The sequence below is a fragment of the Rattus rattus genome, chromosome 16 (genome assembly GCF_011064425.1).
Source record: "Rattus rattus isolate New Zealand chromosome 16, Rrattus_CSIRO_v1, whole genome shotgun sequence".
NCBI lineage: Eukaryota > Metazoa > Chordata > Mammalia > Rodentia > Muridae > Rattus > Rattus rattus.
Window position 1 is genome coordinate 13,074,173 of NC_046169.1, and position 25,100 is coordinate 13,099,272.

At 50.4% G+C, this 25,100-nt stretch overlaps 1 protein-coding gene across 1 annotated transcript in view; it reads left to right on the forward strand.

Moving 5' to 3' along the window:
- Nucleotides 1-25,100, forward strand: part of Mad1l1 (mitotic arrest deficient 1 like 1) — a 308,135-nt gene that overhangs the window by 199,883 nt on the left and 83,152 nt on the right. Inside the window, exons 14-15 of the mRNA XM_032886912.1 lie at nucleotides 2,236-2,324; nucleotides 13,415-13,505. Coding sequence (XP_032742803.1) covers nucleotides 2,236-2,324; nucleotides 13,415-13,505 — 180 coding nt within the window. The remainder of the gene's footprint in view (nucleotides 1-2,235; nucleotides 2,325-13,414; nucleotides 13,506-25,100) is intronic.

Below are 25,100 nucleotides of genomic sequence, written 5' to 3' on the forward strand. Positions count from 1 at the left end.
GAGTCACAAGGCTTCTCTGGGCATTCGGTCCAGCAGGTAAACAGGTGGCATTAATTGTCGCTAACTGTGTACAGTTACCAAGTGAGGAGGGTAGCCTGAGAACTAGTCAGGCACTCAGTAGGACATTTCCTTGGTACAGTTCAGCCCAGAAAAGTATGGATGAAGCATGAAGCAGCCAGTGCTTTACAGCACAAATGCTGAATATCAAGACACACAAAAGGAAACATGCTCCCAAGCCAGGAGACAGAAAGCACCAGAGCCTAATGCAGCAGAAATCAATGCGGACAGATAGCAAGATATAAATGGGCTAAACTCTGCTACTAAAGGGAAGAGACTTTCTGATGAATTCCATGCAGAATCAAAGAAACTGGAACAGTTGGCTGCCAAGGCCACTTGGAATTTGTAAGCATCCGAGCAGGCATCAGCTATTCATGTCTCATCTGAATTCAAGCCATAAAGCATTGCGGGAAGTAGGCAGATATGCCGCTCAGTACCGAAGGTGCACAAGGACATCTGTATTCTACTCTGTGAGAAACATGGAAGTACACAGAGAAGCAAATGTGTCCATGAACACTGTGTGTGCATGTGTGTCTAACCAGTCTCTCCAAAGCTGGAGCGCTTACTAATGAGAAGGATTCACAGAAAACCTTTACGAGCCCAGCAAGGTGTTTCAGCGGGTAAAGGCATCGTACAAACCTGATGACCTGAGTTTGATCTCCAGGACCCATACAGTGGAAGGACAGAACCAATTCCTGCAAGTTGTCCTCGATCTACACCCACACTTTGGCTACATGTGCATTAGTGCGCGCGCGCACACACACACACACACACATGCACACACACCCCTCTTACTGTAGCAGCATGCAGTAGACCCTGCAGCCTTGCCACCTCCTCCAACAATATGCAATAGGAAATTTGCTGGGATCTGTCCAGTACAGCCAGTTTCAGGGCCCAATCTATCAGATTCTCCAAATTGTGAGACCTGCCACAGCACATTAAACTGTATTTGAGTGTGGAAGCAAGGGGACGGCTCTCTGGAAGTAAGCACCGTGTTGCTTATTTCTCACCATGGAGGAGCTGTACCATGAATGACAGCGTGTTAGGAACAAAAGCCAGTGGCATGTTAAGATGGCATCCTCCTTAAGGCTGGGAAAGCAGCTCAGCTAGTAAAGTGCTTGCTGTGTAGGCATGAGGACATGAGTCTAGTACTCAGGACCCATGCAGAAATATGAGAGATGGGGAGATGGAGACAGGTCGGCCCCTGGAATTCACTCATCAGCCTGCCTAGATAAACTGTCGGGTTCCAGGTTCAGTGAGAGACCCTGTGTCCAAGGTCAGTGAACTGGATGGCTCCTGAGGAATGACACCTGAACTTTGCCCTCTGGCCTCCATATATGCCTGTTCCCAAGTACGCATACACACACTGAGACACACAGTTTTTACTGTTAACTCCCCATCCTGTGTGTCTGTAGCAGAATGTGTAAAGAAGTTATCTGGCTTGTGCTTCTAGAGTCTGGAAAGCCTGGTGTTGGGAGGCCAAGTGTGGCGGGAGATAGGATGGGTGAGGGCTCTGAACTGGGCTATCGGCAGTGACACTGGCCTATATGACATGGCCCACCTTTCCTTGAAGTCTGCTGGCATTGTGTTCTTTAGGCCCCTGCACTGAACCTGTATCTATTTGGAGGGTTGGGGCTGAGGGATCAAGGGTCAAGAATCAAGGGTCAGCTCTGGGTGAGTTTCCTGTTACCCAGGCCTGGGGTTTCTTGTCTCCTCTCTGCCACCCCCACCCTTCCCAGCATATGTGTAGAGCAGCTTGTAGACCTTGACTCAAGATAGGCAGCCAGTTCATGTCATTGTCAGAAATGCTGAGATTCCTCACCCAAGCAATGCTAATTCCAGACTACGCTCTCCGTACTTACTCTGTCCATATCTGTCTCAGAGGCTCTATGGCTCTCTCAGCAGTACATGACCAACCATGTGTTTCCCCACTTAATCTTAGATCAAGAGCATGGGAAAAGAGAAGGAACTATGCTTATCTGACTTAGAATGCCTTGTGGGCTGGTGGATCCAGGCTATGGGTTGGCCAAGCAAATAGCCCTCTTCCCCCAGATTCCCAGTACAAACTAGGCATCCAGCCTGGGGATGTTCGGATGCAGACTTTAGGACTTTGGGGATAAGAGGGACCTGGGCTGTAGGTCCCTGTGCATGTTGACCACTGACTCTGTTTCCTTATAGCTGGAGATGGAGTTGAAGATGCTGAGGGCCCAGACAAGCTCAGCCGAAGCCAGCTTCCCATTCTGCAAAGAGGAGGTGGATGCACTCAGGTATGACCTCCTTTTTCCTCCAAAGATTTTCTTAGGTCTTGAGGTAGGGTCTCTCAGTCAGCCTTGAGCTCTCCAGTTCATCCAGCCTGGTCAGCAGTGAGTCCCAGGGATCTTCCTGTCCCTGCCTCCCCAGTGCTAGGGGCTGTGGACACATGTCTGCACACTGAGCTTGTCATGTAGGAGAGCCCAGCTCTGAACTGCCATTCTAGCTTCTGTCTGAAGCAGCTATGGGACGGTTGTCACCACTGTCCTGGCATCTTGTGAGAGGCAATGGAATGAATATAGTGAGTTGGCCACTCCCTTCTGATTTGCATAAAGGACTTGACCCCCTAGGGTCTGTTTCTGGCAAGTGAGATGTGGGCCTAGGGAACAAAACAGCCCTGTAGACATTGAGTGGTCTTTTGATGAAATGGCCCAGAGCTTGGGAAAGGGGAAACAGTCCTCTCTGACTGGGCTTTTGATGTCCCAGAGACTGTATAGACGGCCAGCCTCTGTGAAATTGACCTTGGCTCTGTTAGGCTCTTCTGACATCTGTCTCTCTCTGGGTAATGGCTGGTGACTGACTTTCTACTTCATAGGGCTTTGAGGTCAAAGCAAGGAAGGCTTCTTGGCACCTTTCCCAGAAGTGTCCAGTGAGTAGCACTGAGGTCCTTTATGGGTTGGAGGTTCCCTCTCACTGCCAAAGCACTTCTCACACAGACCCAGGCCTGGGAAGGAGCTCTGTGGGGACACCAAGCATGGAGCTGTTTGTTTGCATTTGTCCCAGCGTGGTGTATGCTGTGCACTGTCAGGGCAGAGCGGAGTGGATAATTGACTGGCCAGGAGAGCCACATACTCTGTCTTTATCAGCTCATAGCTTAGTGGGGATGTTATTCACAAGGAATTGTGGCTGTTTAATTATGGCTGGTGGTGTAAGAGCTAGCATCTGGAGATAGGGTCCTTGGGATATGCATCTGGGTGCAAAAGGAGAGGCTGGTGCTGTGGCTGGCTGGGTTGCTGGAGAGTGTCAGGATTTTTATCCCTTGAGTAGTGGGAAGCCATTAGGCATTTTAAAGCAGAAAAGTGACACGATCTGATTTGTAGCATTAGGCATCAGGCACTGCTGCCTGCCTAGGCCCGGCAGAGGGACTTGGCAAGGCCAGGCAGCCATGACCTGGCTAAGTGCTGGGAAGCGGTCTTTGTGAGACTCAGCCAAGCCAGAGAGGCTGCTCCTGGGCAGACATGCCAAACACCTCCCACTGATACCCACAAAGTTTACTTGTGATAAAGCATGCATTCGTGTTTGGGCAGAGGAGGTGGGTGTCTAAAGGACCTGGAAGTATATTCCATGCAAGCTCTGGGTCCCTGAAACCAAGGACAGCAGAGTCAGGCCAGCCCTCATTTGCATCTGATTGTGAGGTGCTGGCAAGTTCTGCTATCTCTAGGGTTGGGAAACTGAGGTAAGGTGCTTTCTGGCCTGCAGTCAGTGCTCTACAGGGTCGTAGGGCCACAAAGATAGCCCTGTACACCCAGCTTCATGTTGGCCGGTCGGCAGAGGACTTGGATGTGGGCATTGGCAAGTTTGCAGAGTCAGTTAGCTGCATGGTCCCCAGTGCAGCTCTCCTCACATCACAGTCACTGTTGTCTGGGGGCCTGTCCTCTCCACAGCCTCTTCTGTGGTTGGTGCAGGTGTGGGCCAGAGTGTGTCACGTTTCTTAGGGAGAGCGGCTGACACTTCAGGTTTGATGATTTTTAAATTTTAAAAAGGGGCTTTGCTGTTAACATCTTCCACACTAAGATCAAAGCCCCTGTCTTCTTCGGAGAGCACAGCTGTGAGTGCGGTGCCTTTGTAGCTGGTAAGAATCAGGGCAATGAGTTTGGAGGGGCAGCAGCCCCCGCTACCCTGCTGGTGCTTTGACTTTCTAGCAGAGGGCAAGTGAGGGTGTCCAGGTTGCTCCTGTGAGCTTGGAGCATGTGTGGCAGAGAAGGCCAGGTAAGCAGGGCCTCTCTGCTCAGTGAACTCAAATGAAGCCCATGCCTTGGGCAAATGGCTTATGGTGGGCCAAACATGAAGGTGTTTTGCATAGCTGCCTAGCTCCTTCCCTCCTTGAACCTGGCATGGGTTTCCTGAGGCCTGCTTCCCACAGGGCAGGCTTCTCTCATCTCTCAGCCTTTGTCCTAATTTGATATTGATTGCTGTGATAAAACGCCACGAGCACAAAAGCAGCTTGGGGAGAAAAGGGTTTATTTGGTTTACACGTCCCAATCATATCCCTGAAGGAAGCCAGGGCAGGAACTCAAAGCAGGAACCCAGAGGCAGGAACTGAAGCAGAGATCATGGAGGAAAGCTGTTTACTGGCTTGCTCCTTGTAGCTTTCTCAGCGTGCCTTTGGACTTTCCAGCACTGTCTGCTCGGTGGTGACACTGCCCACATTAGGAAAATACTCTACAGACTTGCCTACAGGCCAATCTGATTGAGGCAGTTCCACCAAACCAAACAAAATGCCATCAACCAGCACAGCCCTTCTTGTCACTAGCTTGTGTGGTCCCATTTGCCCTGCTCTCTAACCTTCCAGCTGTGTCAGACATTGCATCATTGTGCCTCAGTTTTCCACAGTTCCGTCAGTGGACTTGTAATTGTTATCTTGAGCAAGGGGACTGTGCTATGCATGGCATCTTGTTTTGCTAAGATACCAAACTGGGGCCCATTGTGCTGCCTTCTGGCTCAAGGGTATTCAGAAAGGCAGCCCTCCTAAAATTCTGCTCAGGGTCTGGGTCTTTAGACCGATGCTGCTGCCCCAGCTTCTTTTGGAAGGGACACTGGTAGTGTGACTCTGAGGTCTTATTTTCTCCTAGCTGGGCAAGGGTGAGGGACCCTTATTAAGGCTGCCCTCTTGGAACAAGATCCTTTTGATCCCTCTCCTTAGCCTGAAGTGCCTTCCAGCTGGTCCTTCAGGTAACTCCTGAGGAGGGCCACTTTTGAAGTGGCTGACTCAGAGAAAGAGAGTTGACATGAGAGCCCTACCTCAGGTCAGATTGCCCTTCACTTAAGACCATTACTATGAACACTACCAACCAGCAGATGCAGAAGACAGAGTAGGGTAGGTGCTGCTATCTGGGGCACTGTGAGGATGAGGGGTGCTCTGCAGCCATGTGTATTTGCATAGAACTCTTGGTTACACATAGGGGCACAGTACTGGGGAGTAAAGAGCTTGCTATACCAGCATGAGGACCTGAGTTTGATCCCCATGACCCATGTTTGTTTTTGTTTTTTTTTTAAGGTTAGGTATTACGGCTTATGTAATCCTGTCCATGGACAGATGGAGCCCTGGGACTTGCTGATTCAGCCTGTCTAGCTGGTGAGCTCCAGGTTCAGTGGGAGATCAGAGAGAGGGGCTAGAGGGGACACCTGTTGTTAACCTCTGGCTTCCGTAGGCATACACAGTAGTTGCACAGATGCCGTATGGTATGTGAATTGCACACACCTGTGGCATTGGACTATCCTTCTGTGAAGCCAGGCTGGGGAACAACAGTGCAAAGCTAAGTGGCGGCAGCTGAGGGCCTCTCGCCTGGAACAAATCTGGGCTCGTTACTTTCCACTGTCAGACAGGAGCTCTGATAGATCCTGAATGTCTGTGGGTTTAGCAGCTGGGTAGACTGTGGGCTTGCATGTCTGGGCCAGAACCTGTTAGTCACACTTCACAGCTTCCCTGTTCCCAGCCATGCTCACTGCCTGCTGAGCATCTGCCTGAGGAGGCATTCCTAGGCTCTGGGGAGCTGAGGGTTACCATGACAGGGACATTGACTATGTTGGCCTTTCTTGGGGGAAAGCAGGAACTCTGTGACTGTTACTCAGTGTGCTCTAGCTGGGTCACCCTCTCTAGGAGACCTTTTGTTTGGGCAGCTTGTCACTTGTCACTGTGTCTTCACAAGGGGAGCTTGTCTGGACCATTTTGGCTGGTACTACAGCTCTGGCCACTGGGCAGCCCCTCTCCTACTGGGTCTTCATGTACCTGCAGACCTGTATATTCATGGCAGACTGCGGGAGCGAAGGCCTCATACCAGTAGACACAAGCAGAAACACCTAACGTTGGGCCACAAAGAGAGAAAAGGGCAGCCTAGTCGTAGGGGGCCTTCTGACTGCTGATTGAGTGGCCAACTAAGATACTTAGGAAGGGATCATGTGTCCCCAACAGCACCCACCTCTGCCCCACCAGAGCAAAGCAGTGTGAGCAAGGCCACAAGGACTGGTGCCTGCTCCGCTGAGAAGGCATGGCCTCAGCCTCTGGACCCTTCGGGGAGCCATACTCACAGCCGCCAGTGTCAGGTTCTTCTGTCGCATGCTCGAGTGCTCTCAGTCCCATGCAGCAGAACTCTGGGATGCAGGAGGTGGATCAGCTAGGTCTGGGTTGGATGCATACTACTCCCTGTAGCTGGTAGGATGAGCAGATGTACACCAGTCATCACCGTCCGTCAGAGTCCACTCTGTGTTTGTGGAGCTCTGGCCCCATACCCTTAGAACGCATTATTTATTGGCCATGCCTTTGGTCATAAAACAAACCTTCATAAAAATCTAAGAAATCAGGTAGCAGAGATGGCTCAATGGGTAACGGCTCTTTGCTAGGTGGACATAAGGACCTGAGTTAAATCCCTAGTACCCAGGTAAACAGTGGGGCACAGCTGTCCATGTGCCTGCCTATAACTCCAGTGGCATAGGATGCTGAGACAGGAGGATGGCTGAGGTTTGTTAGCCACTAGCCTAGCTTAGGGTTCAGTGAGAACCCTTGTCTCAAGAGAATAGTTTGAGAGTGATAGAGCTGGTTGCCTGATATCCTTCTCTGGCTTCTACATGTGTCACACACACACACACACACACACACACACACACACACACACACACACACACACACATTTAAGGTGCATTGAGAATATGTCATCTGGCCCCACCAAACTCAAACTAGATGTCAGTAACAGAATGCAAGAGGACGAGCTGTTCCCATGTGGAAATTAATAGCATGGTTCTGAACTGCCTGCGGACCACACGGGAGTGTGGAAGAGAAGAGGAACAAGTGAACGCTAATGAAAACACGCTCATCAGATCAGATCCGTGGAGAGAAGAGAACCCGCGGGCGGCACCCAGCGTTCCAGCTGACAGAGCAGAGGCCCTGGCCCTGCCACCAGGAGGACATGGCAAGCAAAGGAGCCCAGGATGAGAGGGAAGGGGGAGGTAATGAACTTGAGAAAGAAACACAATTGAGAAAAATGCAGAAGCAAAAGGCTGGTTTTCTGGGGGGAAAATCTATAAAATTGACAAACTGCCAACAAAAGTGAAACGTACTTGGAGAAGCAAACGAGCGGTCTCAGGAATGACACAGGGACACTGCTGTAGAGAGCCTGTGGCCTCTGAAGGGTGACATGTACAGGAACACCAGCTTGTCGCTAGCAGGTCTAGTCAGCCCTCTGAACCAAACATTACCCCCAGCACAGTGTCCCACCTCTAATCCCAGCCTGGGGAAGTAGAGGCAGATGGATTAGGGTTCAGTCATTCTGGGCTACATGGTGAGTTTAAGGCCAGCCTGAGCTACGTGACTCTGTCTTCAAAGGTACAGAAAAAACAAACACAGGAACAAGATATACAGTGAGGTTGATGAACACTTTAAATGTGAAGTCACAATTAAAATGCTCCAAAGAAAGAAGGTTCTAGGCCCATCGATTTGGTTCCCTTAGGGACCCTGCTCACTAGCCGAAGCCTAATGGGCACCAGCTTGACTCACTCGTCTTCCACAAGGCAGAGGGTGTCTACAAAGTACAGCCAAAGGGAGCCTGGTGCTCGTGGGATGAGGCTGTGTCATGGCAGCTAGTGACAAGGACAAATCTGCTGGGACACTGTTGCTGAAGCTGCTGCCATTTATTCAGAGAGCTGAGCGAACATTTCCGTAAGTGTACAAGGTTTCTGGAAGACCTAGCCAGCTCCAGCTTGATCTCCTCCATCCTGCTTCTGGCACCTCCTGCTGGGGCCTCTGTGCTGTCAGAGCCCCTATAGGGTCAGTAATAGCCATGCGTCCTGCTGTAGAGGGTCACACACACACCCCACTCCATCCATCTGCTTCCGACTTCTAAGGGAGTTTTTGAAGCTCTTCCTTTGATTTCCTGTGGTCAGGCTTCAGAGAAATGAGACTGCCTTTATTCTCAACTGCAGTGGCATTCTGAGAGATTGCTCCTAAGTGCCGTGTTCACATGGCCATCCTTCTCCGTCGCTGTGCTTGTTTGTATGTGGGCTTTTGTTGTTGTTGCTGGTTCTTTTCTAAGGTAAAGTTTGCTATATAGCTCAGGCTAGCCTTATTCTCTTACCTCCTATATGCTGGAATTAGAGATAGGAGGCGAGTACCACCATGCCCATGTTTTTTGTTGTTGTTGTTGTTGTTGTTTTGTAAGTGAAACACACATACAAACCAAAGAAGAGACTAAAGGAAAGCAAAGAGAAGCATGCTATTCATACAGTCAACTAGCTGTCTTCATGTTGAATGCGAGCTTCCCCGTGTCCTGGGCCTGCTACAATCTTCTGTTGGTTTTTGTGTCAGTGGAAATGGAACCCAGCACCTGCTCCCACCTCCATGAATGTGCTCCTGCATGGGCTAGTGAACTTGTGTGTGAGGGCCTGTGAGCACATGGGCCGCTGTGTGTGCGTGTGTGCCCCAGGAAACTGTTTATCTTGGTGCTTTGAGTCCTGGTCTGGAATTCACCAAGCAGATTAGGCGGGTGTGCCAGAAAACCCCAGGATCCTTCTGTTTCCACCCAGCCTTTGTAAGCACGGGTTCTGGGGATCAAACTCAGGTTCTCCTGCCTTTGTGTTCTGTAACAGGCTCCTTCAGGCAGCCATGAATGCAATGGATGTGGTCATTTAACTAAATGGCTTCATCAGCTCTGGGCCAGCATGCCTACTGGGTGGACTATGTGCCTGTTACCTCTTAGCGCCGACATCTTCCACTCAGCACCACACCCTTGAGGGCATCTTTTTAAAGGACTGTCTCAGCCCAAGGCTGCGCCAAGGCAGGAGGTACATCTTACCGGCGGGCCCTTCTTTTTCTGTCTGCTCGACCCCAGACAGCTCCAGATAGCCCCAGACAGCCTCAGATAGCCCCAGACAGCCCCAGATAGCCTCAGATAGCCTCAGATAGCCTCAGATAGCCTCAGAAGTCCTCAGCATTAAGCTCACGTGTTCCTGAACACAGGCATCTACATGTTTATAAAGATGACTTCTTATTTTGTTATTATGTGTAAATGTATGCGTGTTTGCACGGGCATGTGTATGTGAATGTAGGTACCCGTGGAACCCAGAAGAGGGCACCAGAGCCCCTGGAGCTAGGGTTATCAACAGTTGTTCGCCTACGCGAACGGTGGTTCTTCTGTAAGAGCAGCACGTGTTTGTTACTGCCCAGCCACTGATTGCTCCAGCCCCGTGTGGCCACGTGCACATAGGCTTTCTTTTCTTTTTCGTTCCTATTTTATTTTATTAAAGTTCTTGGCCATGCTCTTCAGGTCTTAGGGGAGCATCACACTCTGCCTTGTGTAAATTTATCCCCAAATGTTCTCGTCTCTCTATGCTGTAGCAGACGAAGTGCACAGCAGAGTGCCCACACGGTGATTTTTACCGTGCTGCGTTGCTGGGCTTGTGCGTCCACAGAGCATCTGTGAAGAGCAGTTTGCTGCTTTTACAGTTTGGAAGCTTTGATTTCAGTGTCTTGTCTAATTGCTTTGGCAGTTTAGTCGGAAGAACACAGTAAGAGCAGGCATTGTCCCAGTTTTTAAAAAAATAATATAATTAGATTGGTGTGTGAATTGAGCACAGGTCCCCCAAAGAACAACTGATGCTCCTAACCTCTGAGCCTTTTTAAAATCTCTTTAGCCTTTAAATTTTTTTTTTTTTTTTTTTTTTTTTTTTTTTTTTTTTTTTACATCCCTGGTTTTTGGTTTTTTGTTGTTGTTTCAGGAAGGGCCTGTCCTGTTGAGGCTGCTGCCCTCTGTTCGAGGTGACAGGTTTGGTGAAGGGATTTTCCTGTGTCAACTGAGAGCAGAGTAAAGGAGGGCTTCTTGTCCTTGTCCCATTAGAGGGTCGCCTAGCACAGTTTTACGTGTTGACACGCCTTGTATTCCTGCTGTTTTCAAACCCCTCTAACAGCATGGAAAGCTTCGGGAGAACAGCGGTACACGGCTAAGTGGGTCCACACCTGCCCCCATGTTTCCATGGTCAGGCTTGTCCTCTGGGTTTACTGATCTCAGTTCTATTTGTTTCTTTTAAAAAATAATTTTAGTTTTTATTTCATAAATTATTAGGTCTGCAGTTTAGCAGTTTGAACCCACAGCCTTGTATGTTAAGCAAGCGCTCTGCAGAGCTACCTGTCCAGCCCCTTTTTTCTATGGCTGCCTGTTACATTTTGGGACAGGATTCCACAAACTGGTCCTTGAACCCACTTATGGCCCAGGAAAGCCTTTAGCTCTTGATCCTAGGCCACCAGGCCCAGCTTCGCCCTAGTTTTCTGGAAAAGCTTTTGCCTCTCTTCAGTGTCTGCCCGCTGCTAGTTTCAGAGAAAGGGCTTCCTCCTCCCTTTCTCTGCAGAGTTGGGAGACTGAGATCCTTTGAGTGTTTGCTTGTGTTCGCTGGCCAGGCCTTCTTCCCTTCTGTTTTGACCCTCACATTGATCGAAGGTTTATCTGCTTCTCTGGGGATCACCTTGGAAGGTGGCATCAGTAGGAGTCTGCCCACATCTTGGCTACTTGGGTGTGTGCCCAGTTGTCCCTGGCATCCTTTCGTGACCTTTATTCTGTGGTGTCCTCTCACATCTTCCAAGTTCATGGTGAGCTCCTCTCTCCAGTTGGTTTTGCTTGGGTGTTTGCTCTGCGGTCTTTCACACAACCCAATCCATTGTATCCAGCCTGCTGTCAGCCATCAGCTCATCTGCTCTCCTTTCCTGGTTCTCTTTTAGGTTCATTGTGAGGCCTTTGAGTGACATCTTCCTTGTGTTTAGAGCCCTCAGTCTCTTCTTGGTGTTTGTGTCTGGTGTCTCCTAATCTCCCTTGTGAGTTCTTTTTTTATCCCAGGAGTTACTTCAGATTGTAGTTTAAATTTTTGTTTTATAGGTGTGTGGTTGAGTGCAGATGTGTGTGAGACAGGTCAGCTTCAGGCATCAGTCCTCATAGAGTCTAACATCTGAGGCAGCGTCTCTTAATGGCCTGGGGCTCACCACTTGTTTCTCAACCTTCCTAATACTGTGACGTTTTAGTACAGCTTGTGTTATGGTGATTCCCAACCATAAAATTATTTTCATTGCTACTTCATAACTGTAATTTTCTACCATTACAATTACTAATGTAAATATCTGTGTTTTCCGATGGTCTTAGGCGACCCCTGTGAAAGGACCCCCCCCCCAAAGGGTTTGAGCCCCACAGGTTGAGAACCACCGCTCTACTCTCAGCCTCCTTAGCACTGGGATCACAAGTGTGCATGCACATGTCCAGCTTTCCCGTAGGTGCTGGAGCAGTAATGCAGCTGGAGTTTGCCACTTAGTAGGTTTTTCTTCCACCATTTTCCACCCTTTTTTTTCCCTTTCCTTTCAACCCCCAACACTAGATGGGGGTGGGGGAGAGGGGAGGGGAAGGGGAGGAGAGGAGAGGAGAGAAGATAGGGAGGGAAGGAAAGAGATCCCTGAATAAAGTCAGGGGTTGGAAAGTATGTGGTGTTACCATTAGACTGCTTCCTGCCGATTAGGGGTGTTGAGCTCCTTGGGGCAACTTTGATCTTCTCTATCAGGATATCTAATTTCTTCTTCTCGTTTCTTTTTGCACATGACTGCTTAACAAACCATAACCAACAACCAACCAACAATTACGCCACACCTCTCAGGACCCTAACATTTATATACCCTCTGAGAAGTCCCCAGAATTCCAAATGTCACTCAATCACAGAATCTGTCTGCAACTGGCAAAATCATGCCCCATCCAGAGCATGAGGCAAATCATAGTCAGTTAACATGGACGATCTGAAGAAGCTCCATTTCCCCACATTTGGGATTAAAATGAAAACATATTCTTATAATATTTTTTTGAGAAGCTAAAATTCCACAGTTCTCACTACAGAATAGAACTCAAGTCCTCTTATTTTCATAGCAATTGCTTACTCACAAAGCCATCTCCCTAACAGGATTGTTGTATTACCTCCGGCTGTCCCTCTGCCATTGATCTCTATCTTCATTTATGACAAGCTTTCTACTAAGTGAATATACTAAGACTTGTGTTGTGGCCATGCATTAGGTCTGTTCTGGACTGTTCTGTGTCCTATTTCAAGCCAGCCAGGGCTACACAGTGAGATCCTAGCTCATAAAACTGCACTTGAACTCCTGGCCCCCCTCTGCCTTCCTTTCAGGATGGCAGGATGACGGGTGCATACCCATCAAGCTCAGCCTTTTCTCTGTTCTTGAAGTGGAAGCCTGGGTTATTGACTTGAGATAAGAACGTTGGATACTATGTATTTTTTTCTCTGAGCCTGGCTTTCTTGGCTACACTGTGTCCAGTTCCACAAGTTTGCTGATCTCCTTTACATTCTTAGAGCTGTGTGATTAGTATGTGTTGTTACATTTCCAGGTGGCCAGAGCTTTGCTGCTTTTGGTTTCTGCTTTAGTCCTGAAGTGCTTTCTGGAAAGTTCCTTCCTTTTAGCCCCTTGTAGCTGGCTGGCTACTTTGTTTCAGGCTCCTGGACTCTACAGATTTTAGGACCTGCTCTATTTTATGGTCTGAGATCAGTACAACATGAGGAACTGTATTAAAGGGTTGCAGCATTAGAAAGCTCTAACAGCTCCTGAGGTTGTTTTTCCATTTGCAGTTTCCCCTCTAGTGTGTGGTCACCCTCAAGGGTGGCCCAGGGGGCCTGAGACACAGATTCCTTACCTGCTTCTAGCCAAGCTTCAGGGTTGGCCAAGACCCCCTGGCTTGAGTCCTTACACCTGAACAAGTGCTACTCACTTCTGCACCCTCCCTCTGGAATCACTACCATGGCCGTCACCTTCCATCTGTGTTGGACTGTAGCGGCACCTGGTTATGTCATGGTCTCCTTGCAGGTTGAAGGTGGAGGAGCTGGAGGGTGAGCGGAGCCGTCTGGAACAGGAAAAGCAGGCTCTGGAGATGCAGATGGAGAGACTAACCCTACAGGTAGGTTCGGGGTGGCCAGAGAGACGGTTCCTGCACAGGAGTTACTCCTTCCAGCTCCCATGAATGAGACCCGGACTTCCTTCTACACGTTCACCCTTACTTGGCTACTGCTGGGTTCTGCAGGGGCTCACTGCGCGGTTCTGCTTCATGCCCTTGGTTCTTGTGCTTCTCAGCACTGACCTCGGCCTCTCTTCTCTCTGGTGCTGCCCCCGTCGCTCCCATTTCCCTGTGGCTATGACCTCTGCTGTCTGCATTGGACTGTTTCTTTTCTTTTTAGTTTTCTTCCTTCTGCTCACACTGCTCATGGCAAGAAGCCCACAGGTTAGAGATTGCTTGGCTTCTAGAAAGGCCATTGATTTTTACCTTGGCACCTATTAGAGGCAATCAAATCATGTCCCCATTACCAATCTTGGTGATGGGAGAGGTGACAACTTTGATGAAGTGAGGTGTTCTGAACCTCGGCTGTACACATGCCCAGCCCTAGGACCTGTTATCTCATTGTGTTCTAATTGGACCACTGTCCTGGGCCGAGGGCTGCTGAGGGTGAATCAAGGCTACCTGGCTGCAGAACTGTGTCAGGATAGGGTGATAAATGCATTTCAGTGCAGCTCGCAGGGACTTCAGGGACAGCACAACTAAAGGAGGTGCCAGTGTTCTGTGTCCCGTGTGGGTGACTGTGATTTGCTAAAATCTCCTTCCTGCAGAACCACAAGTGTGTGTGCTGGCACTGCCCAACCCTGCAGCTTAGACCCTTCCTGAGAGCCAGAGTGCTAGTGGACCACGTCCACCCCTGCTCTTTGCTGCTGTGTGGAGCACTGGGTGCAGACAGGCACTGAGTGTGTACATACGTGAACTATACTCACACCATGGTGGAAAATAGCATGGAGGGCTGAGTCTGTGGCCCTGGAGAGCAATGTCCATGCCAAGTGATGGTCAGGAACCCGGGGATGGTATGCCCAGTTGGCATGGCGGCCTGAGGTGGGAACAAAGCAGCTATGGCTTTGGGCCTCACAGTTGTAGGAATTTCTAGACAGCCCCATAGCCCCTGCACCTCTGTAGGCTGTGCGTATACTTCAGGAAGGGGCCTTACCAGAGCCAGACTGCCCCATGAGGCCTGACTCTCCTGTGCGGGCTTCCCCCGCTGCCCTTAGGTCAGGGCTGCTTGTTGTTTTCCAGTCTCGCTCTGGTCTCAGAGCTGGAGGCTATAGCAGGACTCCCTGATCCCTGCTGCATCCCAGACCACCTTCTCCGCTAGCCAGTACTGGACTTTAGCTGGACCCCACAGATGGGCACATGTCAGGAAGTCCAGGTGATCCCCACCCTGTACCATTCACACAGAAGGTCTCTCCAGGCAAGGTCGTGCCCACTGTTTTATTAGTAAATACAAAAGCCATTTACTCAAGCTGTTTGATCCTGGGAGTTTGGTCCAGTTCCCTTTACATACCAGCCTGTCCCCTCTGTGTCCCCCTATACCCTTATCAGACAAACTTGTAGGTGGGCTAACCTGGCAGTTGTCTGTGTCTTGAATACTTAAGTCTCCTTCCTAGGTCACTGGCCTCAGCTTAAGGGGCCCCATGCTAACTGCAAGTCTATGGCTGCCAGACTGGGTCTGTTCTGTATGTCCCAGCTGTTGTCATATCTGGGCAGGGAGGATTTTTATACTCAGGACTGAACTGGTTCTGCAAGGGGGTATTCGTCGCCTGTGATAAGGAACAGTTCCCGTCCATCCTCAATGTCAGAGCTGGCTCCTCATCTGCTGTCTTTCCAGTGAGGGCAGGAGTACCTGTGTGAGCAGCCCGTATGGAACACTGAAAGGCAGGGTGGCTGCAGGTCCTTCTGAGCACATGGGGACAGAAGCTGTGACATGAGACTGGTCCTGGGGGAAAGGTAAACAGACCTGGGTTTGGTTCAGCAGTGGGCCAGGAGGAGTTTCCTGTGTCAGAAGGTGACTTGGACACGTGAAAGGAGAAAGGCCACCACCTACACACACTTTGGATGGGGCTGGGCATGTTTGCTTTCCCATCTGGGCTGCTGCACTTTCTTTATAAGACTGGGTGATGAGGATTCTGAGGGAATCCCGTGCTAGGTCCTTTCTCTCCCCCATCTCCCACCATCCCCCAACTGCCTGCAAGTCCTTGTTAGATGCTCTGTCATCCTTTTTTTTTTTTTTTTTTATCAAGGTCAAAGCCCTCCTTGCCATTGTATACTGGTCTTGAACCTGGGCCCCTCTGGTACTGGGGAAGAAACATCCATCCTGGGGCTTCTCCTTAAGGCCTGACCATAGCATTTGATGCCAGCCCCTTTGAGACCCAGCCTTCTCTGCAGCTCTAATGGAGCTGCTTGGACCTGGAACCTTGTGGTCTAGCCTTTGGGCTTCCTCACGCCTTCCTCATGTGCTCAGTATGCAGGCAGCCTCCTGCTCCCCACTCTCCGACCGCCTCACTCTTCCCTCTAGAGAAGAAGAGTGGCTTCAAGTTGGCGCTTCAAGGAAGATTGATTAAAATCAGCTGCGGTTCATCTTAATTGGAAACATATGCTCAGAGAGGGAGCTCAACTAGTTAGGATTTTTTGTAATTAGTTCACAGCTGGTTGGCGAGGAAGCAAAACTCTGGTGACCACTTAGAGCTGGGTGTGTGGGTGTGCTTGGGGGCTCAGTGGACGGGTCATCACAGTGGCTACGCGCACACTTACCAAGTTGACGCCATCCTTCCTGGGTCTCCTGGGTCATTGGCTGTTTGTACTCTGACTAGAATGACCTGTGTGCATTGCTAGTGCAGCTAGGGAGCAGGGAATGGGTCCTGGGGTCTACTTGTCTAATGGGCTTACATGCCAGCTGGCTGGGTGAACAGCAATTTAGGACTCACAGACAGCCGTGGCAAAGCTGGGAGGTTAGACACAGTGGTGCAGGCCTCGGCTCTCAACACTGTAGCAACTGTTCTAAGTTTCAGAGACTGGATTACATAGTGAGATACTGTGTGGAAAGTATGGGGGTGGCTATCTGCAGGAAGGCCTTACTTAGAGAAGGGGAAACTAAGGCTGGCACTGAGGCAGATAGAGGGATTGTCAGTCTCTGTCCTTAGATACCTGTGTTTTCCTTAAGAGCAGGGACAGCTGCTTTATCGCAGAGGCCCATGCTCCTCGCAGCCTCCCATAAAGGCCTCCACATAAGTGCGTCTGATGAGCTAGGTCAGGATACTGTGTAGGGTCACCAAGAAGAGGCCTCTCAGGTGCTTTGCCCGCCTTGAGGCACAGAGGAGCCTGTCCAGGGCAGGGCATATCCTTGTGTGGTAACAAGCGAGGTTCCTCCATGTGAAAGGTGGAGTGCTGAGCCAGCCCCAAGACTTGTTGCCTCCTGAGTCCCACGTCATAGGCTAAGGGCAGGCTTCCATGGAAGCGGGCCCTATTGCTTTCCCCGGTGTTTTACTGCAAGCATTTTCAAGATAGAGAAGTTGAAAGAACTTTACAGTGAATGCCCACTTACCCACCACCTACATCCTGCCGGGAACAGCACACTGTGGCTGTATGACATTCCTATCCATCCCTCTGCCATCCATTAGTCCATTTTATTCTTTTGATGCATTTGAAACTAAATTGCAGACATCTGTACACTTCCTCTAAGCACTCGAGCATGCATGTAATTAAGCAAATTCATCTCTGGAATCTGACGCCCGGGCCCCCACCATCCCACAGAATCGCCTCATCATAGAACAGAGCTCCTCCCTCCACCAGTGAGGCTGTGCCAGTGGACCCCAGTGCCCGGCCTCTGAGCTGGCACATTCCTCTCACAGTCAGGGGAGGCTAGGCTGGTGTCCGTACCACCTTACAGTCCTTCTAAAATGCTGCTCAGAGCAGAGCCCAGACGGCTGCCCAGTGACATTTAAAATCAGTATATCTTTTTGGAAATGGAGTGGGCAGAAAATTGCTGGGTTTCCTGCGAGCGGAAAGCTTCCTGAGCCTGCAGACGTCCCTGCTCCTGTCTGCGTCACAAGCAGCAGTGCGGTTAGGGTGCTCAGCCTCACCTCTTCCTGTGCCCACACCTTCCACACACACTTCTACAATGTCAGGGCGTCACTCACCATGAGACACCCATGTCAGGCAAGACCCTAAGATACTGAATGAAAAAAAAAAGCATTGTCTGGATCCTTGAGCTCTAGGCTGTTCCAGCACAAGTCTCTGGCGGCCCCCAACCCTTACCTGCATGCTAAGTGACACTAAGGAGGTGGCACTAGGACTCTCTGCATGAAGGTCATGGATCATGGAAGGCAGTAACATGCCATAGAACAAGAAATGGGGTACAAGCATTTAGCTATCAGAGCAGAGACTTGGGGCATCCTTTAGGAACATCTCAGACAAACCCTGCTCACTGCTAACTCATCAGTCCTTTCTTAAAGACCTGAAATGTCTGTGAGGCCCACAGAGCCCTTCTCTCTGTCATGCAGTGGTGCCTAGGCTGCAAGAACCAAGCCAGACACCCCTCTGGCCACTGCCTTGAGCTCCTTTATAAAGCCTAACCCAGCTATGCTGGCACTCCTGCCCTACTCGGCCTAGTCATGGCCAGCACCTCCTCTCCGGGTATGCAGAGGCCGGGTTGTTGCGGGGTTTGACCCCCTCCCTGTGGGCAATGGCCAGACCTCTCCTGCAGACTTGGAATCTTGACTGCCATCATGGGAATAGGGTGAACATGGAGACTTAGCGTCATCTACATGCCTGTTCTTGAGCCAGCATGTCGGCTGATGTGTTAGTCTGGGGAGCTCCTTTGTGTCCTGGAACAGATCTGGTTTTGTCTTGTCTTGCTGTGTGCACGGTTATGTATGGACTGTTCTGCGTGGGGACTCCTCGTGGACCTTTATTACCGTCACCAGTCTTTCCTATTTTTCCCTTCCCTTTTCTTCTCTACAGTGTTCAGATTGTACCCAGGGCTAGGTAAGTGTTCTGCTGCTGAGCCATGCCCCCAGCCGCTCACAGGGAGGTTCTAGACAAATGCTCTACCATTGAGCTAGATCCCCAGCCTTCTGTTTCTTTTTTATTGTGAGACAGGTTCTCACTATGTTACCCAGATTGGCCTGGAAACCTGCTCTGTAGGCCAGGCAGTCCTTGAAGGACTTGAGATCTTCTCTTGGAGCCCATGTAGCTGGGATACTGGGCCTGCACCTCACACCCTCCTGTGCCTTAGCATCTTGCACAAGACAAGCATATGTCCTCCCGACCTGACTACCTTGTACCAGGGCTGGGAGCTGGCCTTGACAGAGAGGAGGTCAGCATCTCTCCTGGAGTGGCCTCCTAGCCCTGCCTTACAGAATGTCTGTATGGTGTAAGATACTCAGTGGAAGGACGGAGTGCACAGAGCCACAGAGGCGAGCGGCAGCTCATGTTTATTCACGCTGGAGACTAAAAGCAGCCGGCTTGCTGATGGCCATTAGGGTAGTGAATTTCCACAGGCGCTGATTTCTTCTGATTGTTTTTGAGCAACTGATGCACCCTCCATACTAAGCCCCTCCTCCTCTCGATGTCACCTCCTACAGAGCTTAGTCCCTTGGGCCTACAGGCCCGCAGGCACCAGCTGCTTCTCCTTGAGGAGCACTGAACTTGCTGGAATCCCGCCTTCCAATGCATCCAGGGTCTTCATACTCCACAGATCCCAACTTGAACCTTTAGATCCCCCAACTACTGCCTCAGCACCCTGGCTTGCAGTTCGCAGTCTGCTCAGGAGACAGGTTCTCTGACAGTCTTTCGTGTGCCCAATGGTCCCATCTTGCCTTAGCTTTGTGGCTTTCCAGCTTACTCCCATGGCCATCTCTGCCTGAAGCCTGCTCGGCAGCACATACGACCCAGAAGGCAGCTCCAGCGGCGCCTTCCTCTCTTGATACATCTGAGGTCTGGTGATTTCACTTTTACATGGTAAGTAAAAGAGAAAGAGAAACAGGAAAGACTGGTGAAGATGGTAAACTTCATACGTGCAAGATGCATAGCAAGACCCAAGGTAAAACCAGATCTGTTCCATAGGGACACAAAGGAGCTACCCAGACTAAGAGACATCAGCCACCATGCTAGTGCAAGGAGGGCAGGCATGTAGACAACACTGAGTCTCCTTGAGGTTTTTGTGAAGAACTTATTGCAGAAATTAGAAATCTAGTGGTGGTGGTGGTGGTCCTTCTCCTCCTTCTCCTCCTCCCCCTCCTCCTCCTCCTCTCTTCCTCCTCCTCCTCCTCTTCTTCTTCCTCCTCTTCCTTCTCCTCTTCTTCCTCTTCTTCCTCCTCTTCCTTCTCTTCTTCCTCTTCTTCCTCCTCCCTCCTTCCTTCTTCTTTCTCTCCCTCCTCCTCTTCCTTTTTCTTCTTGCTATTCAGGAATGGAACCCAGCCTTATACATGATAAAGGATCTACCACTGAGCCCCTCCATAGGAATTAGACAGGTGCTGTACCACTCAGCCACACCCCTAGTCTCTGATTGGTCAATTCTAGTCAGGTGCTTTACCACTGGGCCACATTCCCATCTCCCAGCACTATAGAAACCCGTGACTAATATTTTTGCATGAATTGACCTTCTCTCACACATTCTCCTACAAAGAGGTACGCTGAGAGGTGAGCATAGTGGCACCAACATGGAGACTGTCCAGTCAGACTGTCTCCATGGGGAGCTGAATGAATAGAACAGCTGCCAAGGACCAGAGAACTGCATAGAAGCAGTGCTGTGTAGGTGTGGCATGGCTGGTACTATTCAGCATCCTTTTCACCATCTGTGCCCAAAACAGATGGGCTAGGTTGGTCCTGGTGGCTGGCTCTTCTTGCAATGACAGCCTTACAGTAGTCCCTGTTCAAAGGAAGCGCTCTCTGCCACAGAGTATGGTGTTGGCAGATATAGCACTGACCCTGCTCTTACAGATAAGACTGGTTTCTAGGGGGAAACACCTTCAGAGGCTTCATGGATGCTATGGCCATTGGGAAGACCCCTTTGGAGCCAGGTATAAATAGGCCTTCGATCTTAGCAGTCAGCAGTCTGAAGTAGTTCAAGGCCAGCCTAGGCTGTATAAAGAACCCTGGTTTAGGAAAACCAACATAATCTGAAAGTACCTTGATTTAACCATGGCCTGTCAAGTTTAGAAGGTTCAGAGGCAGGGGATGGGAGGAATATTCATTCACTGGGCTCACATGGAGCACTTGTGTCCATGGGTAGATAAGTAAATAAGTGAGCCCTGGTCTTTCTATGTCATGGAGTATTATTCAGCCCAGAATGAAATCCTGACGACTGCTGCAGTATGGATATACTAAAGGCATTAGCTAAGAAAACTAAGGTGGTCCACAAAAGTCGTGCTGTCAGATTCCTTGAGTGTCAGACTCCTAGAGATGCAAAGTGGAAAAGTGAGAGGCAAGCTGGGGTGGGGCAGGGAGTTAGTATTTAATGCCACTTTCAGCTGGGGAAGATGGGCATTCTGGACGGATGGCAGTCATGGTTGTACAACACAGGAGGTTCTTAACACACTGGCTGTACACTGAGGCATGGTTCAGTAGGATATTTCACAGCCTAAAAAAAAAAAAAAAAAAAAAAACAAGACAAAAGGATCTGGTGATATGACTTAGTTCAGAAAGCACACAGCATACGGGAAGCCTGAGCTTGCTTCCTTGCACCACATAAACTGGGCATGGTGGTGCACACTTGCAATACCAGCAATTCGAGTTGTAGAGGAAGAGGTCATCTTCATCAAATAGATATATTCTCTCTCTCTCTCTCTCTCTCTCTCTCTCTCTCTCTCTCTCTCTCTCTCTCTCTCTCTCTGAATCACCTGTGTCTGGTAGAGACCCAGAGGCAGGGACGGAAGCTCCTGCCATGCACAGCGATGTGCTAGGGTGGTAGCTCTCAGACCCCACCCTCATAGACTCCACTTAGCCCTCACTGACCCTCCATCATCATCTCTTAAATAATCCTTCTACTGCTGGCTCATGTCTCTGTAGCCTCCTGCCAGCTGTCACCAAGAACCAGGCATGGGGGTTGGGCAGCAGCCAGTCACTATAGGAGGAGGTCATGAGAACAGGCACTACTTGCTTTCTAGAGTGTCTTCTGACTGGCCCATTCTGGGGTTGCCGGGAATGACAGCCTAAGCTACGGCCTGGTAGACACAAATAGGGTACCCGCTCTTCCTCCAAGAATAGTCTCCACTTCGTGTCCACACCCTGACTATGCTGTCATAGAAGCCCAGGTAGCCATCCTTGTCACTGGTAGTAAGGCCATTGTCATCCTCAGTGCTGTGTATCACAAGGCCGAGATTGGGATTCTGGACCAGCCCAGCTCATAGCTGGTGGAGCTGGGCCTACAGTTGAGCTCAGCTGGATCCCCCTATATTGACTCTCAACTTAAGCATACCCATACATCAGCTCTGCAGCCTCAGCCTTCCTTGACCGACCTGTGTTCTCATTTGGTTTGTTGAGGGCATTGGGTTGCAAGCCAGATGGAGAAAGGAGAGAGGGTGCATAGGTCCTGACAACTCTCTGGCTTCTGCTGCGACCAACTATCTCTGAGCCTGTGTGGAGCCTACATAGTCTAAGCCCTCCCCAGGACTGTCCTGTCCTGTGGTGACTGGTCCAGTTTGTTGGAAGGCAACATGCCTTCCACACAGCACTACATATCCCCAGGTGGTCGCTCTCTCCTGAACTGCTGCCATCATCCCAGGGTCTCACTTTGGCTTTGCCAGCTCTGAAGGGTTTTGGGGGGGAGGGGTGGTTTTGAGCCTATCGGAAGCAAACTGGATCAGACAGTTTTTTGCTGAGACAGTGGGATGAAAGACGGAATGGTGACCCACAGGTCCTCCAGTTGACAGAGGGCCTTGGAACACAAGTGCTTGAAACCCATGGCCATGAGTACTCTGACAAGACTCTTGGCTTGCTGTTGGCAGCACTCTCATGGGCAGGAGTCGATGGTGTCTCTCTCTGCACCTGGCAGCCCCTGATAGTTGCCTCAGTTTGGTAGGTATCCTTCGGTTCTTAGGGGTGCCTCAAGGAAACCTCAGCTGCATGGACCACTGAGAGATAGCTACCTGGGCTGGGGGTAGGGTCAGACAGACAGGCCTTAGTCTCAGCACTGTAGCTGTAGGAATGAGGATGGACAGCTAGAAAGGCAGACAGACCTTAGGATCTAACACTGGGTTGGTTGGCCCTTTGACTTCTGAACCCATGAGCCACCTAAGTGACAGCCGCCCACCCTGCAAAGCTGTTGCAAAGAACACGCTCACATCTGCCCACCCTCCTGTTCTTCCTAAGAATTGGAGCCACTCGGTGACACCCACAGCCCAGGACCAAGCTGAAGCCTGTAAAGGAAGCAGCCCAGTTTCAGAGCATGAGGGCATGCCTGGGACTAGATCACTGACTGCCAGGCCAGGCCTGGCCCTGCCAGGATGCCCAAGCAGAGCAGCTGAAGAGAGAGGACCCTAGGCATCCTGAAATGGCCACCAGCCATCTGCCCTTCTTTCTGAGCTCTGTCTGAGTGCTGGCCTGGGCATGATAAAGTCAGACACCCCCTGTCCCTCAGATCTACATGATTAGGCATTGATGAATTGGTGTTGCCCAAGTCTTGTACAGGAAGCCTGAAGTGCAGCCCTGGGCAATCCATTGAGCCTGGGAGAATCTGCCCCAAGAGCTTCCTGTCCCAGCTTACCCCCCCCACACACACCTCTAGTTCTTTTATATGTTACTGTCTGAGCTCACAGCCCAGTCTAAAGGATGATACAGAAGAGGCTGAGATCTAGTGCGGGCAGCTCTCTAGGCTGTCCCCTGTAACAGGGATGGAGCTTGCTACTATGGAAGCAACCAGCCCTTCCTTGGCTAAGCAAGGCTGACCCATAAACCTTTATTCTGAAGCCCAGCAGTCCAGCCTGGCATCTGTGCTGTGTCAACATATCTTGTCCTGGTTTGTGATCTACCTTAGTCACCAGGAACCAGGTACCTGGGGTGTCATAAAAATAGCCCTGAGCTATGCTGGCCCAAGCATTCCCCTAGTCCATCCCTGGAGCTGCTGAGAGCAGGTCAGAAGTGTGGTCCAGCCTGGCCTCCTGAATAGGCAGGTTCTACAGGCTGTGTGGAACAGGAGAAGCCATACAGTGACCACCTAAGGGGCCTTATGGTCCTCACTTGTGGCCTCTGCTGCTTCCTCGCCCCAGCTCTGCCCACTACTCCCAGACCCAGCAGCCTAGCAGAAGCCTCACTCTCACTATGGAGCTCTGGAGCTCAGCTGGGAGAGGTATTGATTTAGTTTTGAGTTGAGTGACTTATAAATATGCATGAGGATCGGAGGATATTTAACTGTGCTTTTTAATTCTCCTCGCGTTGCTGCCTCTTTCCAGCAGGGTCTCTTAGTATGCGAGTCAAGTACCCAGTGGCAGGCGGGCAGGCAGGCAGGCAGGCGGGCGGGCGGCCTTGGCTCTCAGCTTGCTGCCTGGACCTTCCCTGGGGCAACTGGACCCAGAGGAGTGGGGTTAGGGGAGCTGTTCTCCAGTCGATACACAGTTGAGAGATCTATTGTAAGGTCAGGAGCCAGGGGTTACTTTCTTCTGTACTTTATTTTTTTATTTTCATTGCGTTTTTATTTGTTTGTTTGTTTTGTGTGTCTGTTTATATGACTATGCATGTACTATATATAGCACATGTGTGTGGACAACCTGTGGGAGTCACTCCTCTACTTCTATCATGCAGGTGCTAGGGGCTGAACTCAGGTTGTCACCTTTTTTCTTTCCCTACTGAGCCATCTCACAGGCTAGGGTGTGTGTGTGTGTGTGTGTGTGTGTGTGTGTGTGTGTGTACTGTATAAACCTTAGGTGTACCATGTGGGTACACAGGTGCCCATGTTGGATGCCCTACAACTGAAGTTACAGGCAGTTGTGAGCCATCAGATGCGAGTGCTGGGAACCGAATGTGGGTCCTTTTTAAGAGCAGTAAGCACTCTTAATCCCTGATCCATCTTTCTAACCCAGAAGAAAAGTTCTTAAAGACCAGGTTTCTAGGACTGGGGCAATAGTTCAGTGGGTGGGGCCCAAGTTCAAATTCCCAGCAGCCATATAAAATGCCAAGCATGGCACATACAACCTCAGCACTGGGGGGGTGGAGACAAGTGAAGCCAAGAGCTTACTACTGACTAAAACAGTGAGCTTCCAGTTCCATGGAAAGACTGTTTCAAGGCAGTAAAACTAAGAACAGTGGAGGAATGACCCCACCCCAGCTCCATGTCCTGCTCTGGCTTCCGTGTGTGTCTGTACATTATAGTATATGCTGCCCACTGCACACACCCAGACACACACAAAAGGACCACAGAGGGAAACTGAGGCCCAGAGGTGCAGAGGGCCTGTAGAAGGCCACTCGCACACTAGGAAAAGAACACACTATATGAACCAAATGTACCAGATACTGGCCCACTCAGCCATGTGCCTGCTGATGGCTCTGGATGGAGGATTGTGGCCGGTCACCCCAGCTGACATGGATAGCGGGTCACAGTAGCAGGAAGAGCCAGCTGCCCTTCAGGGAGTCTGCACCATGCCCTGGAGGAGGTCCGTACACAGACCTGCCAGTACCACTACCCATAGATCTGGGCAGGGGCCACAGAAAGTCCCCAGTGTT